Genomic DNA, 23,057 nt, shown 5'->3' with positions numbered 1-23,057 from the left:
GTTTATGTGATAATCAATGACTGAGTCGACACCAGCTTTGCCAAGTTCTCATTTCTTCCATGCTGGGAGCACACAAAGTATGTAGAAAATACAGGGACTGTTACAGCTATTATCTCATACACATCTCCTGACATTCAGGGATACAGAGCAGCTCCTCTGTCAAGAGTTCTTCTAATGAGTCATCCTTCATTTAAAGCAGCTGTAAACCAAATTACTGCAGGGACTTCACCTGGATAAATACTATCTTTTTTTTTCTATTTGGATTAGTAGGTGGGTTTACTTTTTTTCTGAGACCCAGGTCAGAACTTCACTGAGTATGAGCCAAGAGTGTGCCCAGGTGGCCAAGAAGGCAAACAGCATCCTGGCCTGTGTCAGCAATAGTGTGACCAGCAGGACTAGGTAAAAGATTGTTCCCCTGTACTCAACACTGGTGAGTCTGCACCTTGAGTACTGGGTTTAGTTTTGGAGTCCTTGCTACAAGAAGGACATTGAGGTGCTGGAGCAGGTCCAGAGAAGGGCAATGAAGGTGGCAAAGGTTGTAGAGAACAGGTCTGGTGAGGAGTGGCTGAGGGAACTAGGGCTGTCTAGCCTGAAGAAAAGAAGACTGAGGGGAGACCTCCTTGATCTCTACAACTACCTGAAAGGAAGTTGGAGTGAGGTGGGACTTCATCTCTTCTCCCAGGTAATATGCAATAGGTCAAGAGGGGAGGTTTAGATTGGACATTAGGACAAAATTCCTTCACCAAAAGGTGAAGCCCTGTAACAGACTGCCCAGGACTGTGAAGTCACTGTTCTTGGAGGGATTTAAAAGCCATGTAGATGTGGTGCTGAGGGACATAGTTAAGTGGTGGACTTGGCTGTGCTGTGTTAAGGGTTGGGCTCAGTGATCTTCAAGGCCTCTTCCAAGCAAAACAATTCTATGATTCTATGTTTTGAAGGGCAGCTGGCATGGGTTTCTTCCATTGAAAATACATGAATGGGCATGTGCTATTTTGATTTCAACAGCTGCTCTGCTTGAGGCCCTTGGAAGGTTCCCTTTGAACTATATCTGCATTTAAAATATTTCAAAACCTCAGTAAGAGGTGTTACTGTTGAAAAGAATAAACTCAGCCCTCAAGATGTAAAATAGAACATGGATAACACTGTCACACACAGACAAGAAAGCTCATCTGCAAAAATAGATTGTCTTCTTCCTGCCCCCAAAACTTCAGTGATAGTCCAACAACCTGGTTATACTCCATAGGTGTATGTGCAAAGGGAAGCCTCTTCTCTTAATTAGTAACACAGATCTCCAGCAAGTTTCCATGCTGCTGAATCAGGTCTTTAGGGTTGATCTGCTGGCCCTATAGGAACACCAAAACCCTGCACCTTGCAGACAGCCCTCCAGCTTTTGTCTGTGTGCACCCAGAAATGGAGTGGCTAGTAAAGGGTCTTGGCCAAATGAACTGGCAGGACAGAAGTGTCACTGGCATGAAGGGAAGTATTTCACAATACCTGTGGTATTTGGTGGTACTTTTCTTCTATTCAGAGACTAGAGAAAGCTTTTAGTCTCAGCCCATTCTGTTAGAAATTACCATTAGTGAGTGTAAGGTCTTGTTTTGCTAGTTTCCTCCCCATTTTCCTTAAGGCAATAACTCCAAACCATCACTTCATGCCAGTAGATTTTTTTTTCCTCACTTCAAGCTGGGAAGTCCAAAGAAACATAGAAAACACCACTGCACTTCCCTTCTGACCTCTTTCCCACTTCTCTCTGCCCCTGGACAAACATGATGCTTGCCAAGGAATCAAATCCCCTGCTGCCACTGCTCAGGTGTGATATAGATGGACTCAGAAGAAGAGAAGTAGAGTGTAAATCCTGCATTTTGAGGTCCTTTCTTCTCCCTGAGAGACTCAGGCAGGTCACTGCATGTGTTAAACCATCAGGTCCTTCAACTTATTTCATAGACATCTGTGTTTCTCGAGGATTTTTTCACAGGAAAAATAATCCATTTACCTACCATATGTCATTAATGTGTTTGCTTCTTTCCTGTTGCTGTGTTATGTGCTTCTATTTAATTGTGTACTTTCTTTCTCATAACTCATTCAGTTCTTTTCTCCAGTAACACATAAATGCTCAATAGATGGTGTACATCTCTGGTGTCCTGTTATATTTGATAAGAGAAAGGAGATAAGGATTTATTATTATATCCGTCCCTTCAAGATGTGCATGTTACCAATTCTGAAATAATTTTGAAGCTGTGGCTGAAACAAATGAAATCTTCTGGAAGGAATCATCAGGGCTTACTACTAAATATCAAAATAAAAGCCATCCCCATGCAGAGCAGGTTACACTTGGCATGAATCTGCTGGCTAAGTAGCGTATCCGATTTGGCTCTTTGGTGCGGAAAGAGGATTAGCCAATGTCTGACAGCTATTTTTCTATTTGTGGAACATGAGCTTGCTCAGTTTTAAGGGCTCTTTTAGGAAATTGGCTTGTACCTGTGTCAAAAGGTTCAGCACAGTATGCCACTAATAAACCAGAATTTGTACAAAGAAGGTCACCTCCCAAAGCAATTTTTGTGGAATTTGGAAATTTCAGGGGGAAACAAAGAAAATGAAACCTCCTCACATATGTAAATTGATGCCCTCTGAAAAGCATGTAGAGCATTGTGTTGGTTTCCTCTCAGAGAGGTATGAGAAGATGCCAGAGAGATATTCAAGTAGTGACTACGTAGTTGTTAGCCTTCTAGAGCCTCTACATGAATATCAAAGAGATATGAGAAGATATCCAAGAGATCAAACAGTGACTAGATGGTGTTAGCTTTCTAGAGCCCTTACATGAATATCAACAAGCTATGAGAAGATACCAAAGAGAGATTCAAACAGTGACTAGATGGTGTTAGCTTTCTAGAGCCCTTACATGAATATCAACAAGCTATGAGAAGATACCAAAGAGAGATTCAAACAGTGACTAGATGGTGTTAGCCTTCTAGAGCCCTTACATGAATATCAACAAGCTATGAGAAGATACCAAAGAGATATTCAAACAGTGACTAGATGGTGTTAGCCTTCTAGAGCCCTTACATGAATATCAACAAGCTATGAGAAGATACCAAAGAGATATTCAAACAGTGACTAGATGGTGTTAGCCTTCTAGAGCCCTTACATGAATATCAACAAGCTATGAGAAGATACCAAAGAGAGATTCAAACAGTGACTAGATGGTTGTTGGCCATCTAGAGCCCTTACATGAATATCAACAAGCTATGAGAAGATACCAAAGAGAGATTCAAACAGTGACTAGATGGTTGTTGGCCATCTAGAGCCCCTACAAGAATATGATCACGAGCAGTCTGTGTGTAGAAATGTGTTCAGATGGTGACTCCAAACAAATCCTTATCTTCTCTCTGAACCTTTTTTCTCTGTGTCAGTGTTTTGCTGCATGGCAAGCCATGTTTGTTGACTGAACCGTGTTGTATCATGATGCCTACCATGTGTGTTTAACACTGTCTTTATAACTGTTTGCGCTGCTAGCTGCTACACTGAAGCAACCATGCTGTTCTCAAGGCAGTCCACCCTTGATGATTTAGATGGACCAGACACTGTTCCTAAAACAAGTGAGCGCGCTCGACCTAGGCTTCGTAAAATGCAGAGCATGGATATGTCTTCCTCATCAGCTGACAGTGGCAGTATAGTGTCAAGGTGCTTACTTCATGCATGCTTTGTTCACTCATTTCCCCAATACCATTATGTTTCACTGCAGGGGACATGAAGTTGCCTTTGCAGATCTGAGGCGTACAGACAGAGCGGTTTGCATGGTTCATGGAAGCTTTACTCCCTTCTATGTTGTGGCATGGTTCTGAGGTTCAAAGTCAGGGTGGTAATCTAGGGCTCCTTTGCTGTTTCACTTCTTATTCTTGTTTTGGTTTTAGGGTGGGGTGTGGGGGTTTTTTTGTTTGTTTTTTTTGTTTGGTTTGTGGTTTTGTTTGGGGTTTTTTGTTTGTTTATGTTTTTCCCAACCTTAATTCATGCAATTTTAAAAGATCTCCCACTACATTACACTGGCTTAACTCTGCATTTATTCAGCTAAAAAATAGTCTGATCTTCATAGTTATCAAGTTGATGGTTGTTCCTATTACACTTCAGCTGGAAGTGAAATTCCTCAGCTAATCAGTGATGCTAAATACGGACTTGGATGTCTAATTTTAGGGACAAACATAGGCAAGCCTTGGCCCTGCTCTTTCAGTCTTGAGTATTCCCCATATAGGAAAGTCTGCTAAATCTGTTTTGATTGCTTTACCATTGATTTGCAGGCAGTGAGGTGTGGGAATTAAGAATGGGAATATAGTTATGAATAGATTGTGAATCATACTAACACACTGCAAGAAAGAACTATTCAGAACTATTCACTTTTTTTTTAGCCAGTAAACCCCAGGGGTTTGTATGGCATTGGGGAATGGTGTTTTAACTACCATTATAAATATTATAAATATGGAATTTTGTGGCAGATTTGATCATTCTTTTTTTTTTTTTTCCAGCATTTAAAGGGTTTTCCACATTTTTGTTGCCAATCAGTTTGGAAATGATGGGATTTTATGCTTCTGTACGTTTTAACCATGATCAGTGCTAACCAAGAATCATCAAAACCCATATCCTATTCAATAGTGTTACACACACTAATTAATAATTAGAAATATTTATTCTTATATGGTAGCAATGAAGTGTTCTAACCCAGCCACATTATGTTTGGAAGCAGTGTAAAAGAAGAAAAACTGGAACTTAACTTTTAGTTCTGACAGGAGATGGTAGTGCCAACTGGCTTTGCCAGTTCCAGCTGTCTTTAAAAGGCTATGCTTTAAGTGTGAATATGGCTCCATTCACTTCACAGGAACCTTATGAGATCTGATTTTGTCTCTTGAGCTACAAGCACATGCAGCCAACAAAAGATAAGGAATTGATGCCCATTGCTTAACCTGTGGAGAAAGCCTAGAACAGAAATTATAAAGAGAAAAATTCAAAGGGAGAGGAGAAAAATAATTGAGGGATGAGAAGGATGAAAGCAAAATCAAGAAAATATTGTTGGGATTATGATATCCAGGTTCCCAGCTGGATTTGTGAGGTTGGATGAATTTACACCAGCTGAGACATCAGCATGGAGCATTGAGAGGGAAAGTGATTATGGACATGCAAAGCCCAGGATAAGCAAGGTGAAAAAGCAGAGCTGAACAGAGTGAGTAAGAACAGCTGAAAAAGAAAACAGGTAGACACAGAAGAAAAACAGTAACACTGAAGGTTGTATTGAAGAACATAGGGCAGCCTAAAGGTAAGCAAGATACCACTGGGACAGTTTTGCCATCTGGATTGTGTTTCTCCATGTTAGCGATGACTTGTTCTTTTATTTGGAATTGGGGATGATGTGTGTGTTTAGCTCATGTTCCAGTTGTAGAGCACCTATGTGGTGGATGTTAAAAGCACCACGCTTAGAAGGAACCCCATGGCTGCCCATCATTCACGTGGAGCATGCTTTAAATAGATGTAATACACAGTCCTGGTTCTTGTCAGTAGGTGTTTGGTCTACTTTCAGATAATGCAGTGTCTCTTGATATTAATTTGCCCTTTGTTGGTGTGAATCACTGGGTTCACTGGGATGTTGTATAGGGAGAAGATGGACTCAGCTGGTCCATTTATGTAAAAGGAGATCTTGATGATTTATATTCTGCCAGATTATATGGACTTTGAAGGCCTGGAAATGCAATGGGTTTGCTCAGCTCTGTACATAAAGGTACAATTAACAAACTGTTTGGTGGTGATCCTTGCAAGCCTCAACTCCCTCTCTTCATTCATCCCCAACAGTGAACCTACACAGGTCACCATGCTCTATTCTCGTCAGGGGACAACAGAAACCATTGAGGAGGTAGATGGGGAGCATGAGGAGGAAGGAGCTCATTCTGCATCAAGGCCAGAGGAAGAGGAGATGGAAGATTATAGCCTGGATTCAGAAGGAGCTGCATACACTCCTGATACTGATGTGCCATTGTACTCCACTGTGGATAGCAATGCAGAAGCCCCACCTTCCTACAGCAAAGCTGTCAGCTTTGAACACCTTCCCTTTGGCTCCCCAGAAGACTCAGCTGATAAGAGCCTCATGATGGTGAGCCCAGATGACAGTCGGACAGACAAGCTTGATACGATTCTGCCTCCATTGACACATGAGCTAACTGCCAGTGAACTGCTTCTGAACAAGTAAGGACCTTGACAGGGAAGAATTGTTGGTCTCACTTTATGAAATTTTGTCATTACTTTAGGATTTTTTTTGGCTCAGAACTAGGCTACAGTTTCTGATACAGACCTTGGGCTAAGTTTGATTTAAGGGAAGAAGCTCATTTCCTGTGCAGTTGTTCTAATTACAGATTTCTTAAACAATTCAAATTCATCTTGGAAAGAATCTCCACTGTCTCCCCAGATACCATCCCTAATTGTTCCAATTAGCATCAGATTTCTGTGCTGAAGTTGTCATGGGGTCAAGGGCTTTTCTAAATATTCCTTGTGGAGAGGGCTTCTCTTCTCCAGGCCGCTGTGATTTCAAACAAGTTTCCTCCAGGGCTATCTGGGAAAATGTTTCTCCTTTAATTAGTTTGGATTACCATAAAGGAAGCTCTGAACTTTGGCAGAGTTGTTGTTTCAAGCCAGTAGGAGCTGAGGGCTATGTGGAGAGGCCTCCTTCCTAAGTTCTTTCCTAAGGGATATGACATGCCTTTTGCCCCTCAAACAATGTGGTCCCTACTACAGCCAGCTTTGAGGTGGGGTTGGTGCCACCGCTCTTCTTTCTCTGCTTTCCAGCCTACCTCAGCTTGAGGAGAGCTTCCCCAAATGCAAGGACAAAATCTTGAACCACAGAAATGTCTTCCAGCCTGACTGCAGCTGGAGACAGAGACCCATGGAAATGTGATTGTGGAGATGCAGTGTCTTTTCTGCTTATTTTTTATAGCCTCTACTTGCTTTTCAGTGAGGTTTCTTCTCAGACCAGAGCACTCTTTGTGTAAAGCAAAGGAGATTCTTGAATATATGTGAAAGTTGCATTATGATTTCTTTCTGCCTTCTGTATTTATTTGGATGAGGTAAAGGGGAAAAGATTGGACACACCTAATGCTCAAGGGCATTTACTCTGTTGTAATCTAATGTCAGAGAACTGTTCATAATGCACATTTCCTGATGGGCCTCTGGAGTTTCTTCAAATTCCCACCTGTGCTGGTAAAGCAGATATGAACCCAGACAGGGCCACACCACCATGGTTGGTTGGGCAGCTCTAGGAAGGAGGTTCTTGTAGAAGTTCTTGGGCCAGGCTGACTCCTTGAGTAAATAGAAAACCAGCAGAATAGAGCTTCTAGTTATTTTTGCCTGAAATTCTTGGTTTCTGATCTTAGTATCAGGTTATTTAATTATAATACCAAATCCCATCTGCTTTTCCCCCCATTGAACTCAGCAGCAGATTTTTGTACTTTTTCAGAAGGAAAATTAGTAGCAATTTAAAAATCAGCTCCTGTGAAATCAATTTTCATGTCATCTTTGGTATTCTGCTTCCCACAGGATGTTTCGTGATGACGAGCTAGAGGAATCTGAGAAGTTCTACGTTGGTCAGCCTCGAGTCTTGCTTCTTATTTATGCCCTGTACAACACGCTGGTGGCCCGATCGGAAATGGTCTGCTATTTTGTAATCATTCTAAATCACATGATCTCTGCCTCCATGATAACCTTGGTGCTTCCAATCCTTATCTTCCTGTGGGCCATGCTGTCTGTTCCTCGGCCAAGCAAACGGTTCTGGATGACGGCCATTGTCTACACTGAGGTACGCTGCCGGCATTGCAAGCAGAAATGTTAAGCTGTGAGCTTTGAACGTTCTGTTTTCTGATTTTGATGTCTAGGATGAGGAGCCTTTGGCCCTTCAAATATTTGCTAAAGTCCTCAGAAGTGTTTGTGGCACGAAAAGGTCTCATTTCTGTTTTTCTTCATGGCAATGAGTGATATCTTTCCTGGCACTGTATAGAATACCTATCACAAGGACAGATCATTTGCCAACAGTGACAGTACACACTGCTTGCGGTATCTCAAGTACCATTGGGCATCATCTGTTGTGCTTTATGTTGACTTTATTACTGAAGAAATGGGAAGTGTTGTTCTTCTGTAGCAATGAATTTGCTTGTTTTTCTTCTCATAAAACTGCCAAAGTCATTGTATTTCAACCTTCTTAATGTCACCAAGCTGTTACATTTGCCATGCTTATAAACACCCCAAGTGTGTTGTGATTCTGAACAGGTGGCCATTGTCATCAAGTACTTCTTCCAGTTTGGCTTCTTTCCTTGGAATAAATATGTGGATTACACAAAAGATAAACCCTATCATCCACCCAATATCATTGGTATTGAGAAGAAAGAGGGTTACGTGCACTATGATCTTGTTCAGCTCCTTGCCTTATTCTTCCACAGATCCATTTTAAAGGTAACCTGAGTTCATGTTTCTCATTTTACATTTTTAGTCACTTGTGGGATGTAGGAAAACCACTCATATGGATATTAGGAAAATATTCTTCACTGAAAGGGTGAAGAATTGTCCTTGTCACTCCCTCACACAGGCTGCCCAGGAAAGTGGTGGAGTCATCATCCCTGCAGGGTCTTGAAAGCCATGTAGATGTGGTGCTGAGGGACATGGTTTAGTGGTGAAATGGCAGTGCTGGGTTAATGTTTGGACTCAATATCTTAAGGGTTTTTTCCACCTGAAGTCATTCTGTGATGGATTCTATGATATCCAATCACAGCTGAGCTTAGCAACACCTGTGATAAATTCTGTGACACAGAGACAAGGTTGAAATGTTCTCTTCTTTTTCCTCTAGTGCCATGGATTGTGGGATGAAGATGACAAAGGGGACAGCTCCAGTAATAAAGAGGATACTGATGATGAGCTTTCTCTGACAGGAGGCAGGAGAGACTCTTCTGCCTCTTTGAAATCTGTTAATCTTGCGGCATCAGTGGAGTCCATCCATGTCCACTTCCCTGAACAGCAGACTGCCATCAGGAGAAAGAGTTCTAGCAGTGTATCACAGCTTTCACACAGGTCCAGTTTCTCCTCACACAGATCTAAGAGAGGTAAATATGGCATTTCTGTGACTTGAAGAGCAAATGTTCATTTCCCATAGGATCATCCTGCTGAAACCTTGTGTCAGTTGCTGTGGAGATCCCAGAGGCTACTGAATGCTGCTACTCCTCAGTGAGGGAATAGGATATGAACCAAAGTATCTTTGTTCTTGAACACATTCCAAGCCTTCTTAAAGTTCAAATGGAGAGCCATGCTTTGTGATTCATTATGTTTTTAAAATTACATTATCCAAAAAGCTGGGAAAGGAATGCTCATTGTGGCCCAGATCCAGGATTTCTGGTCCAGCATAATCTCTAGCTAGAGGGAATGCAAAACACATGTATTTTTCATATCTACATTTGCTGGTTCTTGAAGAGAGAAGTTTTGATTAGGTATATTGAAATAAATTACCTGTCCTATTTGACTAGCAGGTAGAGGGAGGTTCTTCTCCCCATCTAGTCTGCCTTAGTGAGGCTACATCTGGGGTACTGGGTCCAGTTCTGGGCTCCCCAGTGCAAGAGAGACGGGGAGTTACTGAAGAGAGTCCAATGAGAGCTATGAAGATGCTGAGGGGACTCTCTTACAAGGAAGGAGAGACCTGGGGCTGTTTAGCTTGGAGAGGAGATGACTGAGGATCTTATCAATGCTTATCAGGGCCAGGGTGTTTTTATTAATGCCCAGTGACAAGACAGGGGACAATGGACACAAACTGGAACACAACAGATTCCATCTGAACATGAGGCAAAACTTCTTTCCTGTGGGGATGACCAAGCCCTGCAACAGGCTGCCCAGAAAGGTTGTGGTGTTTCTTTCTCTGGAGAGATTAAAAACCTGCCTGGATGCAGTCACAGACAACCTGCTCCAGGTGACCCTGCTTTAGCTGGAGGGTTGGACTAGATGACCTCCAGACATCCCTCCCAGTGCTTAGTATTCTGTTTCTTGTAAAAAGCAATGGGCTTACTCTATCCTGAATGTATATTGAGGTGAGTACAGCAATCAAATACTTGCCTTTATGACTGGCATTCTCTTTTGATAGTTACTAACCAAGTTTTGATCTGCCAGGTGTTAAACCTCTACTCAGTGCTCTCCAGATTTTATCATACTGGGGAGACTTCATTGCTGTCTACAACTACCTGAAGGGAGGTTGTAGCCAGGTGGGGGTCAGTCTGTTCTCCCAGGCAACCAGCAACAGAACAAGGGAACACAGTCTCAAGTTGTGCCAGGGGAGGTTCAGGCTGGATATTAAGAAGAAGCTCTTCACAGAGAGAGTGATTTGCCATTGGAATGGGCTGCCGAGGGTGGTGGTGAAATCACCATCCTTGGAGAACTTCAAGAAAAGACTGGATGAGGCACTTATTGCCGTGGTCTAGTTGATTGGATAGAGCTGGGTGATAGGTTGGACTGGATGATCTTGGAGGTCTCTTCCAACCTGGTTGGTTCTATGAGTCTATGATATCGGGGGGGAAGAAAACAAAGGCAAACTTTCAGATCCTCTCTCAAATGTGGGACTCAAACGTGAGATGGAAGTCTCAAGGTGCATTGCTTTCTAGTTTTTGTATGCAACTTTGTTTAACTTCTCTTTAGCTCTAATTTTTGTGTGTAACTTTGTTTTGAATCAGCTCCTCTTTACCTCTGATTTTTTGTTTTTTTTCAGGAAGTACCAGCACACGAAACAGCAGTCAGAAAGGGAGCAGTGTGTTAAGCATCAAGCAAAAATCCAGGAAAGAGCTTCTTATGGAAAAGTTTCGAGAACAAATGATCAAAGCCAAGGCTTTTACAATTAAAAAGTGAGCAATGCAAGGAGTTGTGTTGGTTTTGGGCAGGGGGTTCCAAGAAGCAAAGCAGCCAATCAGCATTTTAAGGAGAGCAGGTTACTACATCTGTTAATTCAAGGGGCTGAATAGTTACATGTACAGCTCATTGTATGCAGATGTTTTCACTGAGTCCCACCAGCTGAACATCAGACAAAGCAGCAGCTGTTCAAATAGCATCTGCCTGATAAAAAAGCTCAGTGTCCTGTGTGAACTTGGTTGGCTGTGTGTATTTCTACTGAACAAAGGTTACTATGGTGGCTTAGGAGCAATCAGAAGAAGGGACTGGTGTCTGTGAAGCCCTGTGGAAACTCTCAGAGTAGATCTTAGATACCTTCATAAACATTAATCCTATCACACCCAGCTATTCTTTTCTTCAGTGCAGGCTGCAGTGTTGTTAAATGCCATTGTGGTCTGTGTTGTTTTAGGACTCTCCAGGTGTATGTGCCCATCAGACAGTTCTTCTACAATCTTATCCATCCAGACTACAGTGCAGTGACTGATGTCTATGTCCTGATGTTCCTCGCAGACACAGTGGACTTCATCATCATTGTGTTTGGATTTTGGGCTTTTGGGGTAGGTCACCCACCACGGTCACAGAGGCATTTCTCTGTAAATCCTCAGCTGGATTGTCATCAGCAAGTTTGCAGATGACACAAAGTTAGGGGCAGATGTTAGTCAGTTAGAGGGTAGAAAGGCTCTGCAGAGGGACCTCGACAGACTGGACAGATGGGCAGAGTCCAATGGGATGGCATTCAACAAGTCCAAGTGCCGAGTGCTGCACTTTGGCTACGGCAATCCCATGCAGAGCTACAGGCTGGGGTCAGAGTGGCTGGAGAGCTCCCAAACAGAGAGGGACCTGGGGGTGCTGATCGACAGCCACCTGAATATGAGCCAACAGTGTGCCCAGGTGGCCAAGAGGGCCAATAGCATCCTGGCCTGCATTAGGAATAGTGTGGCCAGCAGGAGCAGGGAAGTCATTGTGCCCCTGTACTCTGCCTTGGTTAGGCCACACCTTGAGTACTGTGTCCAGTTCTGGGCCCCTCAGTTTCAGAAGGACATCGAAACACTTGAATGTGTCCAGAGAAGGGCAACAAGGCTGGTGAGAGGCCTTGAACACAAGCCCTATGAGGAGAGGCTGAGGGACCTGGGAGAAGAGGAGGCTCAGGGGGGAGCTCATTGCCCTCTACAACTACCTGATGGGTGGTTGTAGCCAGGAAGGAGTTGGCCTCTTCTCCCAGGCAACCAGCACCAGAACAAGAGGTCACAGTCTCAAGCTGCACCAGGGGAGGTTTATACTAGAGGTGAGGAGGAAGTTCTTCACCGAGCGAGTCATTCGTCATTGGAATGTGCTGCCCAGGGAGGTGGTTGAGTCATTGACCCTGGAGGCGTTCAAGGGGAGATTGGACGTGGCACTTGGTGCCATGGTCTAGTCATGGGGTCTGTGTTGATAGGTTGGACTCGATGATCCTCGAGGTCCTTTCCAACCTAAGCGATACTGTGATACTGTGATACATACTGTAGATGCTAAATATCATGTGAGTGTCTTCCTTCCTCCACCACTCTGCTGTATTTTCTTTTTCAGAAACACTCTGCAGCAGCAGATATCACCTCTTCATTATCAGAGGACCAGGTCCCGGAGGCATTTTTGGTGATGGTGCTCATTCAGTTTGGGACCATGGTGGTAGACAGAGCACTGTACCTCAAAAAGACTGTCATGGGAAAGGTCATCTTCCAGGTCATCCTTGTTTTTGGAATACATTTCTGGATGTTCTTTATCTTGCCTGGAGTGACAGAAAGGTATAGTGCTTATACTCATATGACATGGGTACAATACTGATGCTCTACCACTTTGTATTTTTATTTGAGATGATTCTAGCTGAGCTTTGGAATCATGAGCAAGTTTCTTCTTGGTCTCATTTCTAAGCAGAATGTTGAATTGCCTTTCCATAGCAATAACTGTGGCAAACATAAGTTTGAGGAAGAATTAATTATATATGTACAGAAATATTCTCAACCTGGGCCAAAATGCAAGCAGGTAAAAGAGAACTTGTCTATAACTGAGTGCTTAGAGGCCTCAGTTGAGACAATGTTGGCCTCTGATTGGGTTCCCCATTCCCCAAACTGCTACAAACTGATTTAGAAGAATGAGTGAAAAATGTCTCCCTCAAGGAAACATAACTTAGCACTTCCCTGGAATGTGTGAATTGGGAATTTAAATCTCCTTGGACGGAGGAATGTCTAAAGCCTCTGTCTATTCTGAAGAGGAGAAGTTCTCCTGCCTTCCTGCTGCCAGGTGGCTCTGGAGCTGATGTGGATGTGGTCACCAAAATAATGTTATTTTTCACAAGGGCAGTGGGAATTGTGCCCCAGTTTGAATTAAAAATGCATTTTTCAAATGGATCTGCTGCACATTAAGAATTGATATGAAACTTTTGGCTTCATTTGGTCACTTGAGAGGGAATTGGCTTTTTCTGTGCTTTTGTGACATCTGGTGATCTCAAATCTACATCTGAAGCCTCCTGTATTCCTTCTAAGTCAGACTGAGTCTTAGAAGCCCCTGAAAATGTTTTCATGAAAATATCATTGTGGGATGTAATGGAAAATATTGGATCAGGTCTAGTTCATACACCCTGTCCATCATGAGGCATCTCCTGCAGTTCTATCATGCTGACAAAATGGCAGTCAGAAGTGGCACATGTCCACCAAGATGGTCAGGGGGGATGGTGCACATGACATGGGAGAAGAGGCTGAGGGAAGACAGTTACTTAAATCTGGAGGAGAGAAACTGAAGGGCTGTTTTCAGCTCTCGAGAGGGCACTGAGAAGAAGCTAAGCTCTTTTCAAATAGGACAAGAGGCCACAAGTAGGGGAAAGGGACATTTTAGTTAGATACAATGAAAAATATTTTCACCATGCCAGTGGTTGAAAACTGGACCAAGTTTCCTAGAGAGTTATGGGATCTCCCTCTTCAGAGAGAGTCAAACCTCAGCTGGACAGATCTCTTAACAATTTGATGTAATTAGCTATTGATGGGTGGAAAAAGATGATCTTCAGAGGTTGCTCCAATTTAAATATGGTTCATGACCTTGGAGGTGCCCCCAGGAACACAAATAGCCATTCAAGCTGCCTGGATTTAGCCCAGATATCAGCCCTGTGCAAAGCCAAGAGAAGCTCACAGAGGGGTGTGCCATCATGGGGACTGAGGGCAGACTGGCCTGTGCTGGGCAGCGAGGCACGGCTCCAGAGCCCTCACTCTTTAGGAAACCTATTCCTAGTCTCTCCCCTGTGATCCTGAGGTGACAACAGATGTTGGGTTTTAGATTTTTCCTATGGAATGTCTTTCAAATTCTGTTTTAGCCCTGCATTGGGGTCAGAAACCAAGGAATTTTAATAGGATGTCAGGAAAGGGAAACTGCCAGGAACACAAGACATTTCAAGCTAATTTGGTCATGCAGAGATACAAAGCTCATCCTTTTCCTTTATCTGTCTTTTCCATTACAGGAAATTTAGCCAGAACACAGTTGCCCAGCTCTGGTATTTTGTGAAATGTGTTTATTTTGGCTTATCAGCCTATCAGATACGCTGCGGATATCCAACTCGTGTTCTTGGCAACTTCCTCACAAAAAGCTATAACTATGTCAACCTGTTCTTATTTCAAGGGTAAGTCCAGACCTGCTGCCCTCCTCCTGTCTTGTGTGAAATAAAGTTCTTGTTCTCATGAGGTGCTGGGGTTAGTCCTGACTTCTTTTCACAGGCTGCTGGCAGTAAATTTTTGTATGTGCTCTATGTCCTCTGCAGTCCACCAAAAAAACCCCACCAACAAACCCAAAATTTCAGGAATGAAAATTTCAGAAGAATCAGAATCTAGAAGCCTGCCAAACTGGTTGGGTACTCAGGCCCCTATGGAAGAGACTTTTGTAACACTTCTAGGAAACCACCCCTGGGGACAGAAGTAGGGGTTACGCATAGTGATAAAGAACAGGTGGTATGCTGAGACAGTTGGGCTTGTTCAGCCTGGAGAAGAGAAAGCCTCAAGGAGACCCTTTAGCAGTCTTCCAGTACTTAAAGGGGCCTATAAGAAATATAGGAACAGACTTTTTAGCAGGGCCTGTCATGACAGGACAGGGGGTGATGGTTTGAAACTAAAAGAGGAGAGACATAGACTAGAGAGAAGGGGGAAAAAAAATATCCTGAGGGTGGTGCAACACTGGCCCAGGTTTCCCAGAGAGGTGGTAGAAGCCCCATCCCTGGAAACATTCCGGGTCAGGTTGTCTGGGGGCTCTGAGCAACCTGATTTACTTGAAGATATCCCTGTTCACTGCAAGGGGGTTGAACTAAATGGCCCTTAAAGGTCCCTTCCAACCCAAAACATTCTGTGATTCTGTGATTCTATGATTTGCTCTGCAGTCCTAAAAAGTAGTAAGGCTTCAAATCCCCAAACAGTATTTGGAACAGGTCTGCAGGCTCTGACTCAGCAGGTGAGAAGAATAAAGTGAAAGACAGCACCCAAGAGAAATAAGAGCTAAATGTTTCCTTGGTGTGTCTTTTGAGAAGTGCTGCACCTTTGAAGCTCTTCAGGAGTTAGAAATGTTAGTGCAAGAGGCACAGCATCACCTCAGTGTGAGAAGTGGCTTATGCTGTTACCATGATGTTGTGGCTAAGCCAGTTGAAAACATCTGCATATTTAACAGAAATTGGCAATAATTTCAGCCTTTCTGCAATATTTTTCAGTATGGACTTGTTGCATTCCAGCAAGAAAAGTTACAGACAAAAGATTTCTTCATGTGAAATAGTCTTTGTGACTTGGCCAAGGAGAAAAGGATAGGACTAGTGAAAGGAACTTTGAACAGCTGCTATATGCATATTGGTTTCCTGTTAGCCCACCTTCTTTTGCTGCTTAATTCTGAGTCCCACCCCATTCCATATGCAACTGAGGACTGCAAAGAAGCTCTGCATCACTTGGTGTAAGGAGGTAAAGCACACATTGCCAGCATCCTGTGGAAAGAGAAACTCTACTCCTAGGTCAGAGGAATTTGGAAACACAAGGAAGTCTCTCTTGTGCTATTCTATCAATATCTCAATTGCAATTACTGGGCTTAATGGTGCAACAGCTTGTTTATAGCCTGACAGGGAGATCTAGAGAAACATGAGCTGTGTCAGAAGACACCGCTCCCAAAACTAGCTGTGCAAGCTCAGGAAGTGATTGTGTTTCTCTTTCCAAAATCTCCCATTAAACTGTCTTTTGGCTTAATTCTCTCTCTCATCATATATACTCTTACTGTGCTCATTTCGTGTGATCACCCCATTTGTGACCAGTTATCTGCTGTGGTCTCCCTTTAGGTTCCGCCTGGTTCCATTTTTGACAGAGCTGAGAGCAGTAATGGACTGGGTTTGGACTGACACCACGCTCAGTCTTTCCAGCTGGATCTGTGTTGAAGATATCTATGCTCATATATTCATTCTGAAGTGCTGGCGAGAGTCAGAAAAAGTAAGGAAGCCCCACATGAGTGATCCAAGCCTCCTCTTCCCCATGCAGAAACAGAAAGAAACAATCTGGAGTCCCTAAATAAGTGGGAAATCCACCATAAAGACACTTTGTTAGGAGATACTCCTGGGCTTTATGTTCAGAGATAGTCAGACTGCTGGGTACTTTATGTTAGTTGGCAATTGCTGCAAGTGAGAGAATGGCTTCTTTTTTGAGCCTGATTTTTGCACCATTAACATGATCTCCACAGCTAGCTTAATTGCATGCCTGAGTTTCAAGCCTGCAGTTGAGAATCCTGGTTTTCAAGCTGGGTCCCTTTGTCTGTAACAGGCAAATGAGTAACCTGTAGTATCAGGGAAACTAGGAGAAGTGAAAGTTCATGAGAAGTAAGAGCTTGTGTCTCCATGCTCTAAGTCCCAGGGACACCTGGTTCATGTCACCAGAGAGTGAGCTCAGCTAGCTTCTTTATCTCAGGAGCATCCCAGCACATCCAGAACTGAACTACTGGCCAGATAAACCTACCATTTGTCTGACTGAGATGTCAGTCTCCCTAAATCATTTAAGCTTCAGTTGAAATTAAACCTGCAAATTTCTGGATCCCTTATAACCAACCCCTCCAAAGATTGCAACCATATGCTTGCTTGTTTTGCCAACTGTGAGAAAGAAATTAAGCATTCTTTTAAGAGTGACCCAACCAGTCAGAAATTGGACATCTGCAATGAAACAGCTGCAGTTTTGAAGTGTTACTGACGTGTTTCTGCTTTTATTATAATCCTGTCTCTTAATGGCAAGTACTTTCCAAGTATGTCACTTAGATTAACTCGGAGCTGAAGTGCACACAAATCTTGTGTGTAGGCTTTTTTTTCTTTTCCTGTAGGGCTTCCATGCCTGCCATGATTGGAGGCCTCAGGAGTCAGAGAAACAATTAATCCAATTCTATTTTCACTGTCCACCTCACTACATGTTTTTTTATGCTACCACAGGATCACTCTGCATCATGTGTAGCATACATCTGAGGTGGGAAGAGTTCCACGTCTAAGCTGGCACGTGTGTGCCAATGCCATGTAGGAAAATAACAGCCCATGGCTTTATGAGTGTTGTTCAAGGTACTTTGATTCTCTCTGTTTCTCACACATTGAGTAGAGTGCCTAAGCACTTGGACTGCTGGAGGCTTTCTGAGCTGTTCTGTAACATCATTAAAAGTCCCTGAACTAATCTCAGACAAACAAAATAATGCATCCCTGGTGACCTTGATAGGATATTTTAATGAAAACAGTGTTCTGTACTGCAAGACAAATTACATGATATACTGCTTTTTAAAAGTAACTGATTTGTTTTAAGTATAGCATTGTATTACAAATTTAGTATCCTCCTAGGGCTTTATGGATTCATGTTGTAAAGCAAGAACAATTTCCTGAAAGCCAGATTCCTGGCGTGTGCTCGAGGTGCAGCACAACACAATGCATCCTTATTTTGCCCATGCAGTGTGTGAAGCAGGGGAGCCTAAAACACTGTGTGCAGTTGAATCCTGTAGGAGAATGCATCAAAATAAGTAACAGTGATGTCATTTACAGGATGGTGAATGCATTTTAGAGGATGGTGAAGCTATTAAAGTAGTCGATCATGAGGTCAATAAGACAGGATGTGGATTATGGACAAGGCAGAGCAGCCTTCCCCATCTGCATTGTCCTCCACATCTGGAGTACTGGGTTCAGTTCTGGGCTCCCCAGTTCAAGAGAAACAAAGGACTACTGGAGGGAGTCCAGAAGAGGGCTATGAAGATGATGAGGGGACTGTAGCATCTGCACTTTGGCTACGGCAATCCCATGCAGAGCTATAGGCTGGGGTTGGAGTGGCTGGAGAGCTCCCAAACAGAGAGGGACCTGGGGGTGCTGATCGACAGCCACCTGAATATGAGCCAGCAGTGTGCCCAGGTGGCCAGGAGGGCCAATAGCATCCTGGCCTGCATTAGGAATAGTGTGGCCAGCAGGAGCAGGGAGGTCATAGTGCCCCTGTACTCTGCTTTGGTTAGGCCACACCTTGAGTACTGTGTCCAGTTCTGGGCCCCTCAGTTTAAGAAGGACATCGAAACACTTGAGCGTGTCCAGAGAAGGGCAACAAGGCTGGGGAGAGGCCTTGAACACAAGCCCTATGAGGAGAGGCTGAGGGAGCTGGGATTGTTTAGCCTGGAGAAGAGGAGGCTCAGGGGGGACCTCATTGCCCTCTACAACTACCTGATGGGTGGTTGTAGCCAGGAAGGAGTTGGCCTCTTCTCCCAGGCAACCAGCACCAGAACAAAGGGACACAGTCTCAAGCTGCACCAGGGGAGGTTTATACTAGAGGTGAGGAGGCAGTTCTTCACCGAGCGAGTCATTCGTCATTGGAACGGGTTGCCCAGGGAGGTGGTTGAGTCATTGACCCTGGAGGCGTTCAAGGGGAGATTGGAGGTGGCACTTGGTGCCATGGTCTAGTCATGGGGTCTGTGTTGATAGGTTGGACTCGATGATCCTCGAGGTCCTTTCCAACCTAAGTGATACTGTGACTGTGATACTGTGAAAGGCTGTAAGACCTGAGGTTGTTTAGCCTGGAGGAGAGCAGACTGAGAAAGAATCATATCAATGCTTATCGATATCTGAAGTCTGGGAAGAAAAAGGATGGGGCCAGACTCTATGCAGTGGTGTCCACTGATCAGAAAGGGGCAATGGGCACAAACTGGAACACCGAAGGTTTCAACTAAACCTTAGGAAAAGCCTCTTTCCTGTGAGGGTGCTGGAGCCCTGGAGCAGGCTCCCCAGAGATGTTGTGGAGTCTCCTTCACTGGACTTTACAGTCCCACCTGGACATTGTGGTCCTGAGCAACCTGCCATGGCTGACCCTTCTTTAGCAAGGGGGTTGGACTAGATTTCTAAAGGTCCCTTCCAACCCCTCCCATTCTGTGATTTTGCTCTGTGTTTTGTGATCTGCTTTGAAAAGAGAAGGATGAAAGCAAAGTCATTTTAGTCACTTTTGGTCTCAGAAGCTAAGAAAGGGAAAGATGTTACATCAGCAGCATCAAGACTTTAGGAAGAGAAACAAAACTTTAAACATTATTCAGATGCAGGTGGTGGGGATTCACCAGGAACAGGTTGGATTAAGCCTGTGAACAACTCAGCAATACTCTGTGAGGTGTGAAATGAGTGTGGAGGCCGTGCAATGTCCATCCTGCTGGTTGTCCATGTCAGTTGCTGGCAAACGGTTTTGTTATTTTTTTTTCTCCCTCTGAAACAGTTTGCAGCATTTCAGTCTGTATGAGAGGAATTCTGCCACGGGCAGCTTTGAGATAAAACTTTTGGAAGGGCAAATACAATAAAATGGGTCGCTCCCACATGCCCTCTTTTAAACAAATTATTGTGCTGCTGTCACTGTTTATTCCTGTGAGCTCATACTTGCACTCATTCAGATAAAAACTTCCATTTGCCCTACCCAATTTCCCCCTCTTTATGGGTATGAAATTTTAGAGCCACAGAGGTTCATGATATTTTTCTCACTAGATAGACACTTGACATAGGCTCATTTGGCACTTTTCTCTCTTGGCACCAGAAATTCAGTCTCTGTGTAGGTTTAGCTAAAAAAGAATAAAACAGCAAAACCCAAACCTGACAATGGCTGAGCTGGCTGTGGGTAGAAAATTACCACAACCAGTGGCTCAGTTGTAGTGCATAAGACCCTTACTGGGAAGGTTGTGAGTTGAAGCCTGCAGTGGGCAGTAGTGTCCTCCCTACTCTAGTCAGGAGGTCTGTGGTGACAGGTTGGACTCGATGATCTTTGAGGTCTCTGCCAAGCTTAGTGATACTGATACTGAATACTGAATACTAAGATGGGGAGCCTTAGGATCATTACTATTTTGACTTGAACTTAACTGTGAAAATCTTAGTTACTTTGAGGATGACAGAGCACTGGAACAGGCTGGCCAGAGAGTTTGTGGAGTCTTTCTCACTGGAGACTTTCAAAATCTACCTGGACATTGCAACCCTGGGCAGCCTTCTCTGGGCAATCCTGCTGTGGCAGGGTGTGGTGGACTAGATGACCTCCAGAGGTCCCTTCCAAAATCTACCATCCTGTGATTCTGTGATTATGTATTCAGCCTGCACATCATATCAAGCATACTTCAGACAGAAGAGACATTACCATGTTGCTGTTTGCTTTTGCAGAGATATCCCCAACCAAGAGGCCAGAAGAAAAAGAAAGTTGTGAAGTATGGAATGGGTGGCATGATTATCGTCTTGCTGATTTGTATTGTCTGGTTCCCACTGCTCTTCATGTCTTTAATCAAATCTGTTGCAGGCATCACCAACAAGCCTCTAGATGTATCAATCACAATAACTCTAGGAGGTTATCAGGTAAAAAAGAAGGAAGACAAAAAGCAAACTGGTTTTGCATGGTATTTCCTTGTGCTGTTTCTTATTTTCTTCATTGAACTGAACACTCTTTGCCTTATGTAGGCAAGCTCCCATAAATGATCCCTTGGGGTTTAAAAACACATTAGTGAGCATGAGCCAGCAGTGTGCCCAGGTAGCCAAGAAGGCCAACAGCATCCCAGCCTGTGTCAGGAATAGTGTTGCTGGCAGCAGTATGGAATTGGTTGTTCCTCTGTATTCAGAACTGGTGAGGGTGCACCTCAAATCCTGAGTTCAGTTTTGGGCCCCTCACTACTAGAGGGGCATTGAGGTGCTGGAACAGGTTCAGAGAAGGGCAATGAAGCTGGTGAGGGGTCTAGAGCACAAGTCTTGTTATGAGCAGCTGAAGGAACTGCGGTTGTTTAGCCTGGAGAAGAGGAGGCTGAGGGGAGACCTTATTGCTCTCTACAACTACCTGAAAGGAAATTGGAGCAAGGTGGGGGTCAGTCTCTTCTCTCTAGTATCAGGTGATAGGATGAGAGAAAATGGCCTGAAACTCTGCCAGGGGACATTTAGACTGGATATTAAGAAAAATTTATTTACTGAGAGAGTTGGAACAAGCTACCCAGGGCAGTGGTTGAGTCTCCATCCCTGGATTTAAAAAGCATATAGACATGGTACTTCAGGACATAGTTTAGTGGGCATGGCAGTGTTGGGTTGATGGTTGGACTTGATGATCTTAGAGGTCTTTTCCAACCTTAATTATCCTGTGGTTTTAGTTTGTCACTGATATAAAATATTCTCTGAATTTGCAAGTTAAAACCAGAACCTATTGGCAGCAAAATCCAAATAAATTATCCTACATCAAGTGCACTCAGATAACTGTCTGCAAGTTAAGCTGCCCATATGGTAAATAGAAAAGTAGGGGTAGCTTGCTGAGTGGAGTAAGACCATAACCTCCTCCTTTGAACTGATTGCCATGATTGTCTTGGATGGTGATATGCAGGATGCTATGTGTCATAAATGTGACAAGTGTGTGTTCTTTTGTCTTCCAGCCTATTTTTACAATGAGTGCTCAGCAGAGTCAGCTCAAGGATTTGAATCAGACTGGTTTCAATGCCTTTCTGGGAAGCTATAGGGGTAACACTGTAAGTGACATCTAGAATACCTCATTACTTTAAAATGTGTGTATGTTTCCATGAAGGTCTACTGTGAGTTTGGGTTTTGTAGTTGTAAATGACCAGCAGGAGGAAGATGCTTCCATAAAAGAAGGTTTGCATGAGTTAAAGGTTATTACAAGAGGGATGTGGAGGTGCTGGAACGTGTCCAGAGAAGGGCCATGAGGATGATCAGAGGGCTGGAGCACCTCTCCTATGAGGACAGACTGAAGGAGTTGGGGCTGTTCAGTCTGCAGAAGAGAAGGCTCCCAGGTGACCTCATTGTCGCCTTCCAGTATCTGAAGGGGGCCTACAGGAAGGCTGGGGAAGGACTTCTCAGGATCTCAGGTAGTGATAGGACTAGGGGGAATGGAATGAAGCTGGAGGTGGGGAGATTCAGGCTAGATGTGAGGAGGAGGTTCTTCCCCATGAGAGTGGTGAAACCCTGGAATGGGTTGTCCAGGGAGGCAGTCGAGGCCCCATCCCTGGGGGTGTTTAAGAGCAGGTTGGATGAGGCTCTGGCCAGCCTGATCTAGTGTGAGGTGTCCCTGCCCATGGCAGGGGGGTTGGAACTAGATGATCCTTGGGGTCCCTTCCAACCCTGAATGATACTATGATACTATGAAATCATTTGTCAGGATGGGGCTGCGTTGTGGTGAGACAAGTGTCCAAGTTTTGAGCCACAAGCTGCCCAGGGCAAAAGGAGAGAAAAGATATTTTACTCCTTCCCACAGAGTATGATAAAAAATGCTCCACACTGATTAGATGTTTACATGGACATTCTATTCACAAATATATACAAAAGGTATTCAGCATTAGCACTTTAAGCCCTGTGCTCCTTCCTATAGCACACACATCTTTCCCCTCTCATTGAGGAGATGTGATGCTGTCCAGAGAAAGTGCGCATGGCATTAAGATGTAAAAACACAAACATTTAAACATAGCCTCACTATTTCATGTTGCAACTAACACAAGGATCACAGGTTTCTGCAGGAAAAGGACTAGCAGAAGCTGTTGTATTACTGAAGTAACTGAGTTTTGCTCTTACATACCTTTTTTCTTTAAAGTTCTTGCTTCTAGCCCATTCATTTTTAGGTATGAGGTCCTAGCAAAAAGGC

At 43.8% G+C, this 23,057-nt stretch overlaps 1 protein-coding gene across 3 annotated transcripts in view; it reads left to right on the top strand.

Annotated features, from left to right (window-relative positions):
- PIEZO2 (piezo type mechanosensitive ion channel component 2) overlaps positions 1 to 23,057 on the top strand; it is a 381,856-nt gene that overhangs the window by 346,972 nt on the left and 11,827 nt on the right. For 2 of the 3 annotated variants that reach the window (XM_068147620.1, XM_068147619.1), the window contains 11 exons: positions 5,833 to 6,222; positions 7,567 to 7,825; positions 8,293 to 8,475; positions 8,867 to 9,119; positions 10,763 to 10,895; positions 11,348 to 11,495; positions 12,505 to 12,719; positions 14,423 to 14,581; positions 16,262 to 16,409; positions 20,597 to 20,785; positions 21,838 to 21,930. In XM_068147620.1, coding sequence (XP_068003721.1) covers positions 5,833 to 6,222; positions 7,567 to 7,825; positions 8,293 to 8,475; positions 8,867 to 9,119; positions 10,763 to 10,895; positions 11,348 to 11,495; positions 12,505 to 12,719; positions 14,423 to 14,581; positions 16,262 to 16,409; positions 20,597 to 20,785; positions 21,838 to 21,930 — 2,170 coding nt within the window. Of the gene's footprint in view, positions 1 to 3,513; positions 3,682 to 5,832; positions 6,223 to 7,566; positions 7,826 to 8,292; positions 8,476 to 8,866; positions 9,120 to 10,762; positions 10,896 to 11,347; positions 11,496 to 12,504; positions 12,720 to 14,422; positions 14,582 to 16,261; positions 16,410 to 20,596; positions 20,786 to 21,837; positions 21,931 to 23,057 lie in introns of all 3 variants that reach the window. The other variant, XM_068147621.1, reaches the window with a different exon arrangement.

Source organism: Melanerpes formicivorus, unplaced genomic scaffold (genome assembly GCF_026170545.1).
Source record: "Melanerpes formicivorus ecotype bairdi unplaced genomic scaffold, bMelFor1.0.p_v2 SCAF_15, whole genome shotgun sequence".
NCBI classification, from domain to species: Eukaryota; Metazoa; Chordata; class Aves; order Piciformes; family Picidae; genus Melanerpes; species Melanerpes formicivorus.
Note: the sequence above shows the minus strand (reverse complement) of the source record. Positions and strands in the feature narration are given on the sequence as shown.